The 18611-nt window shown below is 35.7% G+C and overlaps 2 protein-coding genes across 10 annotated transcripts in view; one reads left to right on the forward strand and one right to left on the reverse strand.

Moving 5' to 3' along the window:
* The first annotated feature begins 1926 nt into the window (after positions 1 to 1926).
* PACRGL (parkin coregulated like) lies at positions 1927 to 13345 on the forward strand. Of its 4 annotated transcripts, XM_030947612.1 has the most exons (10): positions 1927 to 2241; positions 2385 to 2578; positions 3222 to 3360; positions 4550 to 4686; positions 6196 to 6263; positions 7350 to 7440; positions 8647 to 8781; positions 10519 to 10626; positions 11605 to 11685; positions 13048 to 13345. In XM_030947612.1, exons 4-10 carry the CDS (start codon positions 4567 to 4569, stop codon positions 13102 to 13104), a joined length of 660 nt encoding a protein of 219 aa, XP_030803472.1. In that variant the 5' UTR covers positions 1927 to 2241; positions 2385 to 2578; positions 3222 to 3360; positions 4550 to 4566; the 3' UTR covers positions 13105 to 13345. The 4 variants fall into 4 exon arrangements, with proteins under 4 accessions (XP_030803472.1, XP_030803470.1, XP_030803474.1 ...); XM_030947610.1 differs by lacking the exon at positions 3222 to 3360; XM_030947614.1 differs by lacking the exon at positions 3222 to 3360 and having other exon boundaries at positions 4550 to 4680.
* Positions 13346 to 15917: 2572 nt separating this feature from the next.
* The window catches only part of KCNIP4 (potassium voltage-gated channel interacting protein 4), a 384901-nt gene continuing 382207 nt past the window's right edge, over positions 15918 to 18611 (reverse strand). For all 6 annotated transcript variants that reach the window (XM_030947767.1, XM_030947763.1, XM_030947766.1 and 3 more), the window contains one exon: positions 15918 to 16084. In XM_030947767.1, the coding sequence (XP_030803627.1) occupies positions 16037 to 16084 (48 nt within the window). In that variant the 3' untranslated portion in view covers positions 15918 to 16036. The remainder of the gene's footprint in view (positions 16085 to 18611) is intronic.

Below are 18611 nucleotides of genomic sequence, written 5' to 3' on the forward strand. Positions count from 1 at the left end.
TAAAACCCTCACCCTAGGCGTAACCCTAACCCTAACCCCAACCCTAACCCTAGGCAGGTAAATCAGCCTAGGTTTAGGTTTGGTCCCAAGGAAAAAGCCATGGAGGCAGGCATGTTGTGGCACTTTTGCGTTCTCCTTGGGATGCCTTTTGCAGCTGCAGTGTGCCTGGAGCTCTGGGCTTTGTGTTTTCCGATACACTAACCCTACGTGTAACCTTTACCCAAACCTTAACCCTAACCGTAGTCATGTACATCTGCCTAGGTTTCGGAATGGTCCCAAGAAAAAGGCCACGGATGCAGCCATGCTGTGGCAGTTTTGCACTCCCCTTGGGATGCCTTTCTCAGTCGCAGTGTGCCTGCACCTGAGGGTCTCCGAGTTTAAAAAACACTATCCCTTGGCATAACCCTAACCCTAACCCTAACCCTAGGCAGGTGAATCAGCCTAGGGTTAGGGATGGACCCAGAGAAAAACTGTGGAGGCAGCCATGTTTTGGCACTTTTGCGCTCCCCTTGGTATGCCTTTCGCAGCTGCAGTTTTCCTTGAGCTCTGGACTTTCTGCTTTAAAAACTGTAAACCTTGGCAGACCCCTAACCCTAGCCCTAGGCAGGTAAATCCGCCTAGGGTTAGGGATCGTCCAACGGAAAATTCTGTGGAGGCAGCCATGTTGTGGCACTTTTGCGCTCCCATTGGGATGCCTTTTGCATCTGTGCCTGGAGCTCTGGGCTTTGTGGTTTCGGACAATCTAACCCTTGGCCTAACCCTGATACTAGCCCTGGGCAGGAAAATCTGCCCTGGCCTAGGGCCACTTCCATGGAAAAACTGTGTACGTAACTGCTGACTGCACAGAGCTAGTCAGATGGGTTTTGCCTCATGCTTCACAGCCGTTCATGCCTCGTACCTACTTTGGAATTGTACCGCTGCTTTCTTTCATAGCTGTGGTCTGGTCTGTACTCACAAAACAGTCTTTTTCAGCAATCCATGAATTTTCTGGATAAAAAGACATCCATTTTTCTATTACCTTCACTATTTTGGAACAGTAAAATAATTCTGTTACAGTAGTATAATGTCTCTTCAGTTTAGTTGAAAATACTTAGCAAAAAAATCTTCCCTTGTACAATATTATTTTTAGATATTTTCTTTCTGTATTTCCAAATAGTATCTTGCACTAATGCATTTCAATGGCTGTCAGTTATGCAGCCCTGTTTTAACTCTTCAGATGTCCTCACTTTTGACTCGCCATTATTGAAAGATACAAAGTATTTATTTTGGATAAAAGCAATTATGAATACCTTTATTGCCAAAAATCTAATGCCAATGGCATTTTTCAAATATTCCATGACTACTTTTCATTACTGTCAATTTTTTTTCCTGTGGAAAATCCTGAGAATAGTCTCGCTTATCCACATTCATTTCTGCAGCAGAAATGACAGAAGTGAGGAAGAATGTAAGGTGGAAAGCTTCCATCCCAACCAATTTAAGCAAACCGAGGAAACATTTTTATTGAAGATTTATTTTTTTGTGCATCAATGAATATACACATTTCTTGAGGAAAGAAAGCAGTCTTGTGGTCAAGTGAAAAAGTTATCTTTTACCCAAAAGCTCATTTACTGCACACAGATGTCATGCTGTATTTCCAGTGGAACTTTCAATACTGTATCAGGGGATTATATACCTGGGAAGGTATTTAAAAAGTGGATAAAACCGATTGGCGATGTCCCCTGAAAATTTACCATTCTTATTTTAATCACAGCATACAAAGTAGTCTGGGGAAAAAAAAAAAAAAAAAACAAACCAAAACAACAAAACCGATCTTTTAATCTCCTCGCCGCTCCGTCTGCAGCAAGCACGGAGGAAGTTTGGGCTGCTGGCGGCCCGTAGTTCCCCTGGCAACCGGCAGGAAGCGTCGGCGGCGCCGGGGCCCCGCGGGGAGCGGGGACGGCGCTGCCCGGAGCTGCCCCGAGCCCGGAGCCCGGAGCCCGGCGTACCCCGAGCCCGGCGCTGCCCGGAGCCCGGCGTGCCCAGGCAGCGGGAGCCGGGGGCGGCACAGAGGCCCAGGGCAGCGGGGCGGCCCTTGTGCTCCCGCGGGGTCCCTGGGTGTCCCCCGGCGCTGGGGAGTCCCGGGCCGGGGGCTCTGTGGGAACTCGCCGGAGCTGCTCTGCCTGAGCCTCCCGGTGGTGGCCGCCCTCGAAGCCCCTCATGTGTTTCTGCCTCTGCGCTCCGGGAGAGTCGGCACTCGGCAGGGTAAGGGAGCAACCTCGCCTTTCAGATCCTGCTGACCTCCATCCTGCCTGCCTTAAGTGACTTCTAGATCCCGAACTCCCGCCTGCGCTTTCCCTCCTTTGAAAGATGTCTCTTAGAAGTGCTTCTCCCATTTCTGTTTAAAGTGCCGCTCCTTGATTTGAAGTCTGTCATCTGCCAGTAGATGGGTCACTTCTGTACCGAACTCGCTTGTTTGATTCACGGCTGTGCTTCGCCTGTCTGATCTCTCTACAAAACCGTGTGACCCTTGCAGCTCCTCACTGCACAAGAGCTTTCATCTCTGAAGAGGGAGACCTCCTTGTGAAAAGTACTTCTTCTGGTCAGTGCTACATAATGTACCCTAGCATGTATTTTCATTACTTGGAAAATAGAAAAAATTAAAAACATCTCAATTACTTCTAAATACTTTTCTGAGAAAAATATTTATACAGGTATTACAAAGCCGACTGTATTATTTGTACATTTCAAAGCCTGACACAGATAACACTATTTTGTGCTACATGCTGCTACTGTGAAGAACTTCTCTGGTGCTTTTATAGTATGAAACTATTTTGATTCTTAATTTTCTGACAGTTGAAAATCTGTCTTCTAACACTAATGTGATTAGAATTTTATGATAATAAACAGACATACAAAATCAGTAGATTTATTTCTATATTGTTTTCCATTTGACTTCCATTTTACAAACAGAATAGTTCCCAAAAGTGTCATGTAAGTTTCTATGAGTTCTGAAGAGATTTAATTGACTAATTGTGGTGTATTACTTCTTTTAAAAAGACTGTCAGTGGAGACAGGCCACATTCTGGCAAGGGTAGGAAAGAGAAAACAAAATATACAGTAGATGAACTGATTCGCAAGTTCTGATTAAGTAATCTGTCAAGAAGTATTGATTTAAGCTTTCAATTTTATTTTTACTTGTATTTTACCTGATTTGTTAATAATTATTATATGTTGTTTCACAGCATTCAGTAAAACTTGGGTGCTTCGTTTAATTCTTTCCACGAGTTAAAAAGACAGCATATCTGCACATGTACTGGGACCTTATCACTTACCAGAAACAGAAGCAATCCTAAAGATTTCATAATGTAGATAATGACAAAGGTACCTGACTGGCAATCCTGCTCAGAGGGAAGAATTAGAATAGCCAAGCCAAACAAGGAGTGCACCTGCAAGAGTCTGGCAGAGATTAGGGCAGGTGGCTGATAGAGCTGAGGGTGAGAGAGTGCGTGGCAATTCTGTCTCTGATTCATCCTGGTCTCAGTATTTGGCACTTGATAATATTTTTAACAAAAATAGGTGTCACCAAGGGTGATGGCTGGACAGCAAGCACACTGCTCATCCCTGAGGCAATGTTTGTTTCCTGTTTTTTTCTTCTGTATATGGTGCAATTGCTTTTTCACAATAGGAATGTAATGTCTTATGTACTAAATTGGTTTTTTCCATGCAGAATACACCACAGCAAAAATTACTGAACATTATATTATTCAAAACCAAGGTTTTCACTATTTATAATTTTATTAATATTTGAAATCTTGTAATCTCACAGGAATTATTTATATTATTCATCTTCATATCAGACTTGATATGTTGAATAAGTAGAGAACTATTTTTTTTATTAGGGACACTTCAACCCAATTACATACATTTGTAGTGATGTGTAGCTGGTGCATTGACTTAGAGAAGATAAGTGCACTTAATATTAAATGATGTAGTCAAAGTTATTTTTGCAGTCTTTTAAAAAAAGTACTTTCATTCTTCTTAGTGGAATTGGAATTCATTTTCTGTGTTCTTTTTTTTTTTTTTTTTTGCTGCCTTACATTTCCGTTCTCATCTCTTATTGATTGTGGTTTAGGTTTTGTGTCCTGAATGTACTTGCTTCATTCCTTCATCCTGGACCTTGCTCAAATTGTTGCTTTCTTCTGATGTAACTGTACCCTATCCTGTTTGACTCTGGGCTCTTCTGCTGAGGCCTGTACTGCTGCTCAAATTTTTGTAGGCTACCCTGAAAGCAGACTGCATCTAATTCACTTTTGCTGCAGGTCTCAAAGAACACAAGTAAAGAGGAGCAGGTTAGGAAATGTGTGCATTTGAAATATGGAGTGACAGGACTATTGCAATTGTCCCATGCACTGTGTCCAATATATAAGAATCGGCATCTATTTCCTAGTGCACTTATTCAGATTTACTTGGTTGGTTGTTCATGTCAGTCTTTGGGTCTGGGGATTCTAACCCTTCATATTCTGTCATATAGGAATGAAAATTATTTTATGTTTTTATTTTTTTTTTGTAGGAAGCAATGTTCTAAGAATGTCATCAGGCATCCAAATAAAAACAAAGTCTTCAGCCCAGAAAAGCAAGACATGTTCTCCAGAATCACAACCAAAGCCTAGTGCAAAGCTGAATCCTAAAACTATTGATCCAGTATGTGTAGGTGGTGGTGGTTTTGTTTGGTTAAAATCCATCTGTGGTTTGAAGAGTGCTCCTTACCTTATGAAATTGCATGCAGGACATGCTTCCTATTTTTGAAACCGAAATTAAACTTTTGTTATTAATCATACATACCTTATCTTCTAAGCTCAAATGCCTGAAGGTATAACATTGTTTATTACATTACTATAAAAATGTATTTTGGTACAATTGTGGCTTGAATGGTAACTGTTATTTTTTATTTACTATTGCCCTAAAAAGAGATTTAGAACTAAGCATTAAAAAGGGTTGGTTTTTTCTTACTTCTAAGCTTTGGCACCTGTTGCTTTAGAGAAACTTGTTTCAGTTATGCAATGAAACTAAGAATCAGGTGTCATATTGAAGGTATTCAAGGCCTCATAAAACCTGGCAAATTAATTGCTGGTGAGCATTATTTGAAACTGACAGTTACTGTGACTATGTAATCCTTCAGGAAAAAAATTGTGTTCTTGGGAGAGTAGTAATGAGAGAAGTTGTTTATTTCCTGGAAGTCCTGTGTCTGGAAATCTAACATTGAATGCATGAATTATAGTTCACCACTGGGACATCTAATTTGGCAATTAGTAATGTCACAGGCTTTTTGGAAAGTGAAAGAAATGCAGAGTCCTTTACTGAAAAACAGGGGCTGAATACTTTAATGTGGGCATCTTTTTTACTTGAAATCTCTTTGCAAGTGGCCCAATGAACAACATTAAGCCATGAACACAATTCTACTAATCTTAATGTAGGTTTAAAGACTCAAAAGATAACAATTGAAATTTCATGGTATTTCCTTCTGAATGCTTTGTGATAAGGTGTACTATCTGGGAAGCAGCATTAAATGATCATGCTAATAAATAATATAATAGTTCATATGCATAAGTAGCACGTATATTATGAGAACCAAATTTGTGCAGCTTTTCCTTGCATGAAAGTCCTAGTTTCCTTCTCCAGTGTGTCCTTCCTAGATTCTCACCCAGTATGAACCTCCCTGTGCATTTGCAGTGCCCTCCCACCATCTTGCTCAATATTTGGGGTTTCTCCCACATCTTGCCATCATATACTTTTGTCTGCATTGAAATAAAGATGGAATTGCAGTAAAATTGACTTCTGCATGTTACCAATATAGCAACAAGAACTTCAGAGAAGTGAGAGCTCCTTGCTCTGCTTAGGAAAGAACTTGTAAGTCTTCAATATTACCATTTGCAAGGAAAAAAAATAGAAAAATAAAGCGATTCCATCAGGAGACCACTGATTGTACATTTTTATTCATTTCAACAACTCCCCAGACCGATGAGTCTTAAAAGCAGTTCTCAGATAAGTGTATCACTTACATGTTTTCCACTTCATAGCTGCAGTTCTTTTTTTTTATTTGTTTTGGAATCATATGATTAAGTTCATTTTTTGGTAAACTTCTGTTTTAACATATTAATAATAGCTATAACACATTACTGTTATAAATAAATAATGCTTTTTTTTCTGCCCTTACAGTTTCATGCTTATTCTCAACCATCATCTGCATTTGCTGCTACATATGCTAGAGGTGGTATTCCCTGCAGGTATGTTTGGTTTGTTTTTTATTTTTACTAAATATATTATGAAATACATCTCTTCATGTTTCATCTTTTAGTTAGGTTGTTTAATTCCGTTCAATTCTGGAAAAATTTCCAATACTTAACTCTTTTCAGAGCAGAAAGCAACTTCCCATGCCTTTGAAATTGTCTTCTTTTGGTTCTTTTTTATGCTGTGTTAATATCAAAGCCACATTTTTAAAGAATAGTTAAGTATGTGCACATTTGGTTTCCTAAGTGTCTTTCACAAACTACATTTTCAGGTAATTGAATTTACTTATCCCTACTAACAAAGATAATAAAACTAGTGCCATTTTAATAAGTAGACCTTGCACAGCCTTAGTAGTATGTGCAACATGTTATTGTATTTCATATTCTGTAGTTTTCAGGCATATGAAATATTAACAAAACTACTCACAAGCAAGTTTAGGGTATTTTAAGTTACTTAGTTATATATTTGCCTAGATAATAAACATTCTGGTGTTTTGTCACATGGATGCAAAATTTACAAAAATATAAGCCATCATTAATAAGATGTATATGTATATAATTGTATAAAATAATCATTAATACATAGTATTAATACATTTATTTGTATCTTAGGAGTAAATAGTAAATTCCAGTATGATTTTCCTTCAGTTTCAACTGCTTTTCCTTACCCATTGCTATTTGAGGAAAATGTTCCTTGATATACTTATCAAAATAAGTAACTTTGGAAAAGGAGTATCTTCTGTGTTGGCATGAGAGACATCTATAGTTTTTATAACTTCTATTTTCTGATTTCTATGTGATTAGGAGCAAAATTTTGAAAAGTGACATATTTTGGGAATTTAGTATAATTGCACTGTTAACCATTATACATACACACAGGCTGGAATCCATGATCCCAGAGATCTTTGCCAACTTAGTTGATTCTGTGATCCTATAATTTCACTAAGGAGAGCATTATGAATTGAGATTGTGTGTAATGTAGGAATACAACAAACTAATTGGTGATACATTTAAAGCAAATAGTGTTAGCAATAAATTATGTACAATATATGTTATTTTGTTAAAACTTTACTCTTTATATAGGTTAGTGCATGGATCAGTAAAGCACAAACTGCAGTGGGAATGCCCTCCTGAAACTGTTCCCTTTGATCCTCTTCTTTTAACATTGGCAGAGGTAAACTCAGTTTCTTGCAACATTAAGCAAATTTCCTATTTGCAAATATAATTTTTAACAATCTAAGTTAGCTCGTTTAGGCTCAGCTTCTAGAGAAATATAAAAAAGCCCCACTTGTGAGGATATTGTATGAATAGAAATGGTCAAGATCATTGCTATTTGTAGTTCTCTAGTTAGAGCTTTCTGGGAGAGCTAGGTAGAGCTGTTTAATCTTCAAGATACTGATCAAATGCAAGACCACATCTCAGATGCCCAACTGTTGAATGAAATTTGTGGTTTTGCAGATTCTTTTATAAACTAAATTGTTTTGCTTATTTTTGTATGTAACACCTACCTTATGAAGTAAGAATGCTCTCCTCGATAGATTGAATTAGTACAGTGGAAATAGGATCCTGTAAATAAGTGGAAGAGAAGTACTATACACTATGTTGAAGCTTCTGTTTTATCAGAACCATGTGTGACATTTATCACCAAATATGTTCCAGGTGTCTAAAAAAATGCTGAATCCAATGTTGCAGGTAGAATAAAGCGAGGTGGCTTACATTATTTTTTCTTTTTTCCCTTTTTTCCCTGTTTTTTCCTTTTTATTTTCTTTGTTTCTTTTTCCCTTTGTTTCTTCTTTTTTTTTCTTTTTCTAAATACTAAACAAAACTGTCAATTCCTAAGGTAATATAAAACTTCTTCTATGTTAAGAAAAAAGGCTTCAGACGCACAGCTTTAAATCTTTGAGTTTTGCCAGTCAGACCTTCACTAGATGTGCATCTTTGTGCTATCTACAAGTTTTTAGTGTTGAACAGAGAGGTATGTGGTGTGGGGTGTCTTTCCTTCCATAGTTCACCTTCTGTTCTTTTTTCCTTTCAGGGTACAAAGCCCCTATACAAATACAGCCTGTTCTAGTTCATGGTCTCATTGAAAAAATACCTTGGGTTTTTAGATTAAAGGTAGTGAGGTACAAATATTGATTGAGTTGGCAGTATTCATAATGTGAGTTTTAATATTCAATATTCTAATAGAAAAATGAATTAGAATATTCTGTGAGCAGAGTTGTACCCAGTGGCTCCACATGGTGGAGTTGGTGTACTTTATGTTTTGAACTGATCTGACAAAATCTAAACATGATCTTGCTGCTGTGTGGAACTTTTAAAATGTGTTTTTGTTTAAAAGAAGGCTCAGTATTAAGAAAACCATATTTTACATTTGCAACAGGGACTAAGAGAGACAAAACATCCCTATACTTTTGTTTCCAAGGAGGGTTTTAAACAATTACTTCTGGTTGAAGGTGCTGCTGAAAAAGTTATTCCTTTGCTGCCTCGTCTAGTTCCAGTCTTAAAGGCTGCATTGGTATGTCTTAGTCTTCATGCAGAGATTTTAATGGGTTTGATTTATTTTTTTTCTGCTGCTGGTGGGAACTACATGGGTAATCTTAATGTAATAAAATTATCACATGGGCTTTTGGTTGGGGGGTAGGAATGATTTCTCTTTTTGTTGTTAACCCTGCCTTGGTTTATTAGCTAAATATGTCTGTAAATATAAATTAAGATGGGCAATTCCTTGTGTAAGTAGATGACGGTATCTATGGGAAAATTTTATGAAACTGTTTTCTTAAAGGTTTTAATATAAGCAGAAATAAATACATATATTTGTGGGCTTTTTATATGTCCACGCAATAACATGCAAAAAATAAAAATGACATGAAGTAAAATGGATATGCAGGAATAAATGCTCATCTATTGCATGTAACAATTCAAAACATGCTACAAAAGTAAAACAGAATCACAAAATAAGAGACCCACAGGGATCATTGCATCCATCTCCCAGCCCTGCAGAGCACTATCTCCAGAATATGTCAATGAGGAAAGAGGAAGAATACATTAATAGTGTTTGAGGTCATATTCTTAATTTTAAAAAATGCTTTTAACTCTTCTACACCATCAGAAAATAAAGTGAGATCTTGGCTTTGAAGGTTATCTCTTTTGGATATTTTTCATGTCTTTGAGAGCCCTTTTCTGGTTCAGTAAGTAGCTGTCCCTTAATCTAGCTGTGTTTCAGTTCTGATTTAACAGAGATGGCTTGAAGTTTGAAAATTAATTGTGATCTCAAATCAGAGATGTAACAGAAGTACAGAATTGTGTGTTATCACTATCTTTGGTTTAGCTTAAAGGCAAAATTAGAAAAATAATTCTTGTCTCTTCCTCCAATTAATATTACTCTTCAGATAATTTTTATTGTTGTTTTATTGTTTACTGTTTTGGTATTATGCCTTGTTAAATCTTCTACTAGACAAGCAGTCCATGATTTCGTGTTAAAAAGAAAATTTTCAAGGCCCAGATGCTGGAGAGGAAAAATAGTTGTTTAAATAAACTTATAATTTAGTATGGGATCAAAATAAGTTGTTATGAGTCTATTTTTCTGCTAAAGGAAAAGCAGCATAATTAAACCACTAGAGAAGTCAGGTACAGAAGAACCTTCCCATGGGAGAAATAAAGATGACAAAGAACCATAGAAGTAGATAAGAGCCTGATAACTGCTGGCAGGTGTAGTTGGCATGGGACTAAATTAATTGAGGCAGAAAGTCATTGGCTCCTCTGTTTCTCCAGCAAAGAAAGTTACTGTTATGAATTACATAGAAATTACCCAGAATTCATTAAATTTTTAACTAAAATGTTGTCTTTCAATTTCAACATATCAGCATTTGACAGGTAATTTCTAATGTCCTGTGAAATACTGAAATTATCAGTGTAGCAAGCTTTTCTGCATGCCACGTTTTTTATTTCAACAATAGTATATTATTAGTTTTCTTGTCTCAGAAGAAATGCAAGAGTTTTGTGGAAATTTCAGGGATGCTTTTGTTTTCCACTTTAAAAATATGCCTTGCCTTTAAATTTGGCCTCTAGAGACTAATATTCTGTCATATTGTACTTCTCTTTCTAAACTTGTATCATTGCAGCAATAAGCAATTGCACACTAGTTTTGGTGTTTAAAACTACTCCATTCAATCATAATGCAGAGATTGCAGCTTAGAAAAACTTACTTTGTCTGAATCTTACAGGATTTTCTTTCTTTCTTCCCCTTCTGAAGGCGCATGCAGATGATGAAGTATTTGGAAGGGGATTGGATGCTTTAGTGCAATTGAGTGCTGTTGTTGGCCCATCTCTTAATGATCACCTTAAGCTTCTACTCACAAATGTAAGTTTTTAATGCTGTAATAAAAAGTCATTTGTATTTTCATGGCATTCTTATTGAGATGTTACTATACTAACTGCAGAGATACAGTTCAGGACTCAGCAGTTCCATGAAAAGTATTATTTCATACAGTCCCCAGTATGAGTCCTTGGCTCTTTTATAACATGGTGACTTACAAAGTTCTGACAAGGTCCAAAAACTCCTGTTAATGTAAACTAGAGAATAATGGAAGTCTTCTCTCTACGATTTATGAAAACATGCAGATGCTTTGTTTTGGAGGAGAATTTGTTGCAAAATGAGTTTGTAATTTTAAGTCTGAATAGCTTAGCAAAACCATAAATGTTTTAATACATTAACAGAAGCAAATATTCCCATTCCATTTAGATGGGAATTCTGCACAAGGAAGTTGTCATTAAATAAGCTTTGAATGGGATTATGAGAAGTATTTTTATAGCAACTTATTCTGGGGATATCCTTCCTCTGTCAGACAGCCTTTTCATGGGTTCTTTTAACCTGCTTGCAAAGTGCACTTTTACAGCAAAATAAAGACTTTTTTCACAATCAGTACAGAAGAGAAATTACAGCAGGTTTTTTTTTGAAGTATTTCTACTACAAGAAATCTCTTTCAATGTACAGGATAATAAAAGGTAACTTTTCATGTGGACAATTCTTAAAGAATGACTTTTTTTTAAGGTAGGTATTTCTTTCAAATTTGTTTGGTAAAAGAAAAAGAAATATTTTTGTAGGCTAACAGATCAGTTTTCTTTGAATTTAAGTTTCTCTTTAGTTATCTTTTTATTCCATTTGCTTTTATTGAGTTCATACTTTGACATCAGTTACAAGTTATAAAATAATGTTTCTTTGTGGCTTTAATTTTGCAAAGGTAAGATGGAATAAAGTAACAAAATAGGTTATTATTGCCTCTTTGCATATATTTTACTATATTGTGCAACAGACCTTTTTGTTTTACTTTTCCAATAGCTTTTAAAGAGATTAATGGACAAGAAATATAGAGAGGAAGTTACTGTTGCTTTACAAAAGTTGGAGCATTGTGGTGGAAAGGTGAGTTGATCGGATGTTTATTCAGTAATCTACACTTTTGAATACAATTTTGTCAGAACAGCTTTCATCTCTGGTTTTGTTACCATGTTCTTGCTTCAGTATGGGATACATGCTTGGTGTTCCATTTTCTGGTACTAAATATGTTTCTCAACAAGATTTACTCTTGCAAAAAGTTACCTTTTGCTATTATTGATGATGCCTGCCTGTTCCCACTAATAGTTTATTGTTTATGCTATTTCCTGAGGGAATGTGACACTCACATTCCAGCCCACCCTGGTTAACCCAGAGTTTGGATCTGCAATGGCTATAAATCAAAAAGGTGCTTTAAGTAATAGATGGTAGTAGAGGTTTTTTTCTGTTGAACATTTTTTTGAAAAATGTGCACAAAGGAGAAAAAATGAGGAGTGTTGACTTAGATGTTCATCTAGAAGAGAAAATGTTTGCTTTCTTGACCCTATGAACAGTTGTATGTGTTATATTAAATGGTTATTCTTAAAGAATAGGAATAACCTGAGGAGCAGGGACCATACAGGCAAGGCCTAGCGGTACTGAACTTGTGTGCCTTAAGCCAGTAGGGGCCCAAATAATCAGTAATTGCCTCCTCATTTTTGTGTGTGCACATGTTCATTTAAGAGCAGTAGCAGTGTTTGTATTACAGACTTGAAAAACATCACGAAAAATGAAGGAGGATGAGAATTCTTTATTTGTATGAAGAGAGACAAGAAAAGAAAAATTACAGCTTGTCTTAATGTTCTGAAAATTTAGGTCTAGATAATATAATTAATCCAGTGAGTCACTAACCTCTAATTCTTCTATCAGTCCCCTGATTTCTTGTAGTCTTACCTCTAAGTGAGTAGGTCTTTCTCTATATCTTTTTAAAAGACTGTAATAAGATAAAGCAAAGAAACCTGGAAACAAACTACTAAGTTGTGGTTACAAGCAATATTATATAATCCAACCAATTAATTTATCAAATTTATTTCTAAACTAGTTATAAAGTATATGATTCTTACTTTTGTTGAAAATCCCTTCCAGAACATCATTCCTCTACATAAAAATCCTTATTATTTCCTGTATAAATTTGTGCCCTCTTTTAGGTGTGAGTTTTCATGTCCTTTATTTTGTATGTTTACTCCCCAGCATTAGTTATCACAATAGTGCATCTTCTCAGTTCATTATTTTCAGCCTTTTTGACAGTAAATTTCTCAGCAAATATTAACTTTTTAGCTTTCTACTGTTTGATAATAGCAAAGATAACTAAGTAAAAGTGAACTATGCAGTTTATACAGACTATATGAGTACTGTCATATGTACTGCTAGTGCCCCTTATTTTGTTTAAATTCGTTTTGTTTTCTTCAACAGGCAACTGTGGCGATCATCAAATCTAAAATTCCAACCTATTGTTCTATCTACTCTTGAACAAGGAAATTGTAGTGATTTATACTGTAAGGTGAAGTTTGGAAAGAAACTGTCTCTAAATATCACTGACACTTATTTGGGGTATTATATATTTGCTTAAAATAATAATTATTCCTCAGTATAATGGAGAGCAGGAGTCTTACCAGTTTGTGAATATATAATTATGGAAGACTTTTCTTTGTACATTTGTATATGCGTTTGGCTTACAATGACACTGATTAATGTGCTGTTATTTCAAGAGCAGAATAAATATTGATTCTTATTTAGTTTTGAATTACAATTTCATTTATTATATCTGCAATGCTTTATATGTTTTGTATATTTGTGTGATGCAAAATAATTTTGTTGTAAATACTTAAATAAAATCTAACTTGGTGCTAAATCATGTACGTATAGCTTCTTTTGAAATACCTAACTTCTTTTGTGACACAGCACAGATGGACACATTTAGGTTCATGGGGACTAGATTAGACATAGAACTGTGAGCCCTCTCAGACTTCTTCAGACTCAGCTTTTAAAGGTGTGAAGCTGAACCCAGTAAACAGGCAGCATGTGGTCCAAAGCTGAACTTGCTCAGTGCATTCTTAGCATTTTGGTTTGAGAGCCTGGAGAGGCTCTGGAGAATACAGTGTAGAGGCATCAGGTTGCTCCACAGAGCCACAGCTGAGGTTTTGCTCAGCTAATTAATTCCTGTTAACTTTGAACCTACTGAATGGGAACTGGGTGGAGGAGGCAACTTTGAAATACTTACACTGTGCTCCCTTTGCATTGAGTTCAGTAACATTACAGATATGCTTGGGATTTGCTTGTGAATTCAGGTCCAGACGAGTTAATAAACTTCTGAACATGGAAGCTATGAAAAATATAACTTAAAGACAAAAAGAAGATTGTACAAGCTAGCTTACGTGGCTGTCAGGCTTTGGAGGGTACAGCATTTGTCCATTAATATATTTGAATTTGAATGCAAAATAATTCCTAATTGGTTCTTGTAATAAATGTTGTTCAGGGACATGTTGTATTTGTGTACACAGTCAGGAAGAGTTAACAAAAGTAACAAAATTTGACTGAAGGTTTTCCCCTGAGGAATATTCAATTCTGACATTTAAAGTTGTTGGAAAGGATGTTTTTTTCATAAGATGCTGATGCATAGAGTATTAATAAAAGTCAGTCATGTGAAAGCAATTTCAGAAGTTTTTTTAAATTACCACAGCCTGACTGAAATTCACTTCAGGACCGATCTCTGCCAAGATCAGAATTGTGCTAAGTCAAGATAAATGTATTTATGTTTAAAAAAAAAGTATTTCCTCAATAAGCATTTTTGCCAGCAGGTATTTAACAACTCAAAAAATTGATCATGGTCCTTTTTTTCTTCATGTTTGCTTTATTTTATTTTTTTTTTACAAAATGTGCACATTTAGTTTACACAAACACGCTATAGCAGATTTCAGGTGTACATGTATTGTACTACTCTTATCCTACACTGGTGATAGCAGAGCAGCCTTCAACATGCCTCTAACATCCCATCTCTACACCAGAATAGATACCTGATTTATTTTTACAAAATAATTCTTGTAACTTTCTTTCTACTTCATTAATGCCCTTTCACACTTTCTGCAGCAATGTCACAATGAAGGTTGGCCTATCTCTGATAGCATTTCACCTATTTTGAAGTATTGGCATAGACTCTGTGGACAATATATCTTAAAAATTACATGGATGGAGGGGTAATGTTATATTTTATATGCATACTTTCTTAGAAGAATCTTTCTAGGTTCAGAGTTAAGTAGCTCCAATCTTAATGAAGAAATGATCTTAAAAAATGTAAAGCATTTATCACATATAGAAGATATATAGCTGACGTTTTCATTGTTTTCCTGGTTCTGTCTCATAGTTAAAAGTATTACAAAAAGATGAAATAGATGTTAGCCTGTAGCAATTATTAGTGGAGGTTACTATGTAGTGATGTTCATTCTCAGCACTAAAGTGGGATGGCAGTTTTCAAAATTTCATGCCTTTTTCTTCATTAAAGGCAGAGAGACACATACTTAGGAAAGCAGTGTTAGGATCCATTTAAGGTTTCCTCATGAAAAATTGGAAGTCAGAAGATCCTTAATTTTAAGCAAAGAACTTCTCATACACATCCAAGAAGAATTAAAAATACAGTATGTACGCTTTCTGATACTCATGTCATGATAAATTAAGTGCAGACTTATTAAGTGAGATTAAGAGAAGTTTACTCATATTTTTTAGGGAATAATACCCATAAGCAGCTTGTTTGTTTGGTTTTTTTTGTTTTGTTTTATAACAGTTCTTGCTGTCAAGTTAACTGTTTAGTTGTGTTTGGGTTTTGAAGGTTTTTTCTGAAGAGAAAAACAAGGCAAAGTTGGGAGGCAATTATATAGCAAGGTGTGCATTGCACATTTATTATAGCATTTTAACTCAAAATATTATTCAAAAATAAGGACTACACTATAGAAACATGAGAAGAAAATAAATTGTAATGCCTCTGTATAAATTAGAAGCTAGAGATTTAAGAAGTACATTTTAACACCTGGAGCTTAGTCCAGTACAAATGAGTAGCAAAACTAAGAATATTTATTTAATCTCTGGGTGATTGTATCTATTTTAACTAGGGGTTGGAATGATAATAAAGGTGCATAATGTCAGTTGTATTTTGTTTGAGTTTGTTGTAAGAACCTGATTTTTCAGTACAGTCCTATTAACTAAACAGCCACTGTGGAAGTACTAGATTGTATAATTTAGAAAGGATTTTTTGTTGGGAAGGGTTTATAATAAAAAATTTACTTGCATAATACATTTCTCAGTGTAAAGCTGAGTAACTTTATTTATGATAAAGTGGGAAATCCATTTTTTTAGATAATGTTGCAGAATAGTTCATATTTGTCCATTAGTTGTAGACCTAATGTCTTCATTAAATCACATTTTCAAAGAGCTGCATGGATCGCATTATATTCTCATCCTGTAAAAAAAGACAACACATAACCAAAAATCACACACCATTACAAATGTAGTTGGTGGATATCTATACTGAAATGTGGTAGAACATTTTAGTTAATTGCAACTTTTTTTTTCAGCTTGTGTGGAGAAATGGTTAGCAGAAAAAGATTGTTAATGGGTCCATGCTTAAATAAGTTTTTCTGTATATTAATGAAACCAAAACAACTCTGTCAAGAATACAGAAGCATATTAAGAAAATTACATCTGTAATATTTCTGAGGTTATCCATTTATATCCAGGATAACAGAATACACCTAGACAATAAATACTGATGGAATAGTTGTATCAAGTGTGAATCTGTACGAGTAATTGCTAGTCCTGTGCACAGTACACAGGATTCTTTCTGCAAAATCCTAAGGCTTCTGCTTCATAGTTAGGGATGACTAAGAAAAACAGACTGAAGTGTGCACCATTGCTGAGCCAAAATCAGTCAGTTTGACAAGTATCACCACAGCACTCTTCAGCTCCTCAATTCAGATTTTCTGTGTGTTCACACTGAAAGATGGTGACTGCTTCTAAATGCTTTTCCTGCTTTCTGATTGCTTTGCATTAGGCAATTTTTAAACAAAATATTAATCTTTCCAGTTCTATATCATACCGATGCACCACTCTGTGCTCCAGATTTTATCAGTAGGTAACTCTCAGCACAGCAATTAGCAAAAAATATTTTTCTTTGTAAGCTTTACCTTTCAGTGTATAGAAGAAAGAGTTACTTGCAGTTGCCCATATTTGTTGGCATTTCTGGATCAACACTTGCTAGCACAAAACAATATACATACACACAATATAAGAGTTTATTAAATGCTTATTTAGCATTTGCTGGTCTCACTGTGATGATCCCTCTCTTTAGTACTATCTTCAGAGATGATATAGCAATCTTTAATTTTAATGAATAAAAAGACTGAATTATAGATTATTTTTGGATGTTTTATGAAAAATGTGCATCAAAAAACCCACTTCTTAGAAAGGTTATCTCAATAGTATTCTCCACTGCTGATAAGTATGTGAGATTTCTGTGCATTAATTTTCCAGTAAGACATGTTCAGTATCAATTTGCAGTTAAATTAGTCACTGTTCAGTCTAGTGGATGATTTGCTTTGTAGAAAATGACAAATAATTAGCTTAATTTATGTTATGAAACAAGCACAGTGGGGTTTTTTATCTTTGATTCTGTATGTCATCTGAAGTGATGCTGCTGTAAGGAATGATGTCTGTGCTATTTTGTACAATAAAATAACTTACAGAAGCAATGATATGTCATTTCAAAAATACACTAATGCTTGAAAATTTTGTATAGCAAAGCTACTATATTAAATTACTGAAAGTTAAAATAAATGATCCTTTTCCTCACTGCATTGCTTTGAAATATCAATAAACTAGTGAATGTCACTAATGTAAGGTTAACAGTTTAACTTAAGTCACTTGTCATATAATTAGTACAAATGTTTTGTATATACAACTAAGCTCAGTAAATGTGCAAGCAAACATGCTCTGAATCTCCAAATTGTTTTGACACTTCTACCAATTTTACTACATTCATGTATTATCATGAATGAAACTGGTAGTTTTCTAAAATCAACTCCATATTTCGGAGGCTGGCTGTTTCTTTACAGAAGTCTTCCAATGCCACTCCCTTAGTCAGTCAAATTAGAAGAGTCTTCACAAGAAAATACAGGCTTGTCATAATATTTAGAACATGATAAGTTTTAGTAGCTTTTTTTTTTGTCATCTTTAAAAAAATACTGAAAAACCAGAAAACCCCCAGATGCTTGCATTGGAATTCTTTGGCAAGTGTATCTTCTTCATTTGCCTCTTTTTCCAGTACATTTTTCTACACAAATTTTCGTATTAGACTTGTTAAACAGTTCCTAATTCATGACAAAGGGACGTGTTAGTGCATATGAAGCATTGTCCATATGAAGCACAAACCAGGATGAATGAACTTTGGCAGACCTGACCTACCTTTAAGCCAGTTTTTTGTAGGTTTGAAATGGTTTCTTTGCTGTTTTCAGAAAAGCCCAAACCATCAGCACTGTGTATGGAAAGGGTTACTCCTGCAGAAAACACCTGTGCCAGAAGCCTTTTTGTCATTATCAGAAGGACCTATGTCACTGGCCCTGAATGTTTTCCCATTACTTTTCCATGGCCTTTCCCTAAGCAGCAAGACAAAACAAATTCCAGAGCTCCAAGCCCTGGGGGGGTACAAGGTCCCTATCCTCTCTTGGCTCTTCCTGGGAACCAAGGCTGAGAACAACTCTGCAGGATCCATTCTCATGGACAAAGTACAGCCAGGGCTGAAGAGAGGACTCCAGAGAAGGGGCTTGACCTGAGGGGGAATTGCATCATCCCTTGTCCTCCTAATTGGTGCCTTTTACCAATTATGGTAATTTCCTAAAACCTATAAAAACTTACCCCTGGTGGGGTGTAAGGCTTTGTGGACATCTTTCCATAACTTCTCCTGAAGGCCTTAAAATAAAGATCCCCTTTTA

This window comes from Camarhynchus parvulus, chromosome 4 (genome assembly GCF_901933205.1).
Source record: "Camarhynchus parvulus chromosome 4, STF_HiC, whole genome shotgun sequence".
Classification (NCBI taxonomy): Eukaryota; Metazoa; Chordata; class Aves; order Passeriformes; family Thraupidae; genus Camarhynchus; species Camarhynchus parvulus.

What these genes read in the sequence shown, in the direction of transcription:
- PACRGL (XM_030947612.1), top strand. Translation starts at nt 4,567, where the DNA reads ATGTCATCAGGCATCCAAATAAAAACAAAGTCTTCAGCCCAGAAAAGC. An exon ending in AGAGGTGGTATTCCCTGCAG is followed by an intron (nt 6,264 to 7,349) that starts GTATGTTTGGTT and finishes CTCTTTATATAG; the next exon opens with GTTAGTGCATGGATCAGTAA. An exon ending in TGGAGCATTGTGGTGGAAAG is followed by an intron (nt 11,686 to 13,047) that starts GTGAGTTGATCG and finishes TTTCTTCAACAG; the next exon opens with GCAACTGTGGCGATCATCAA.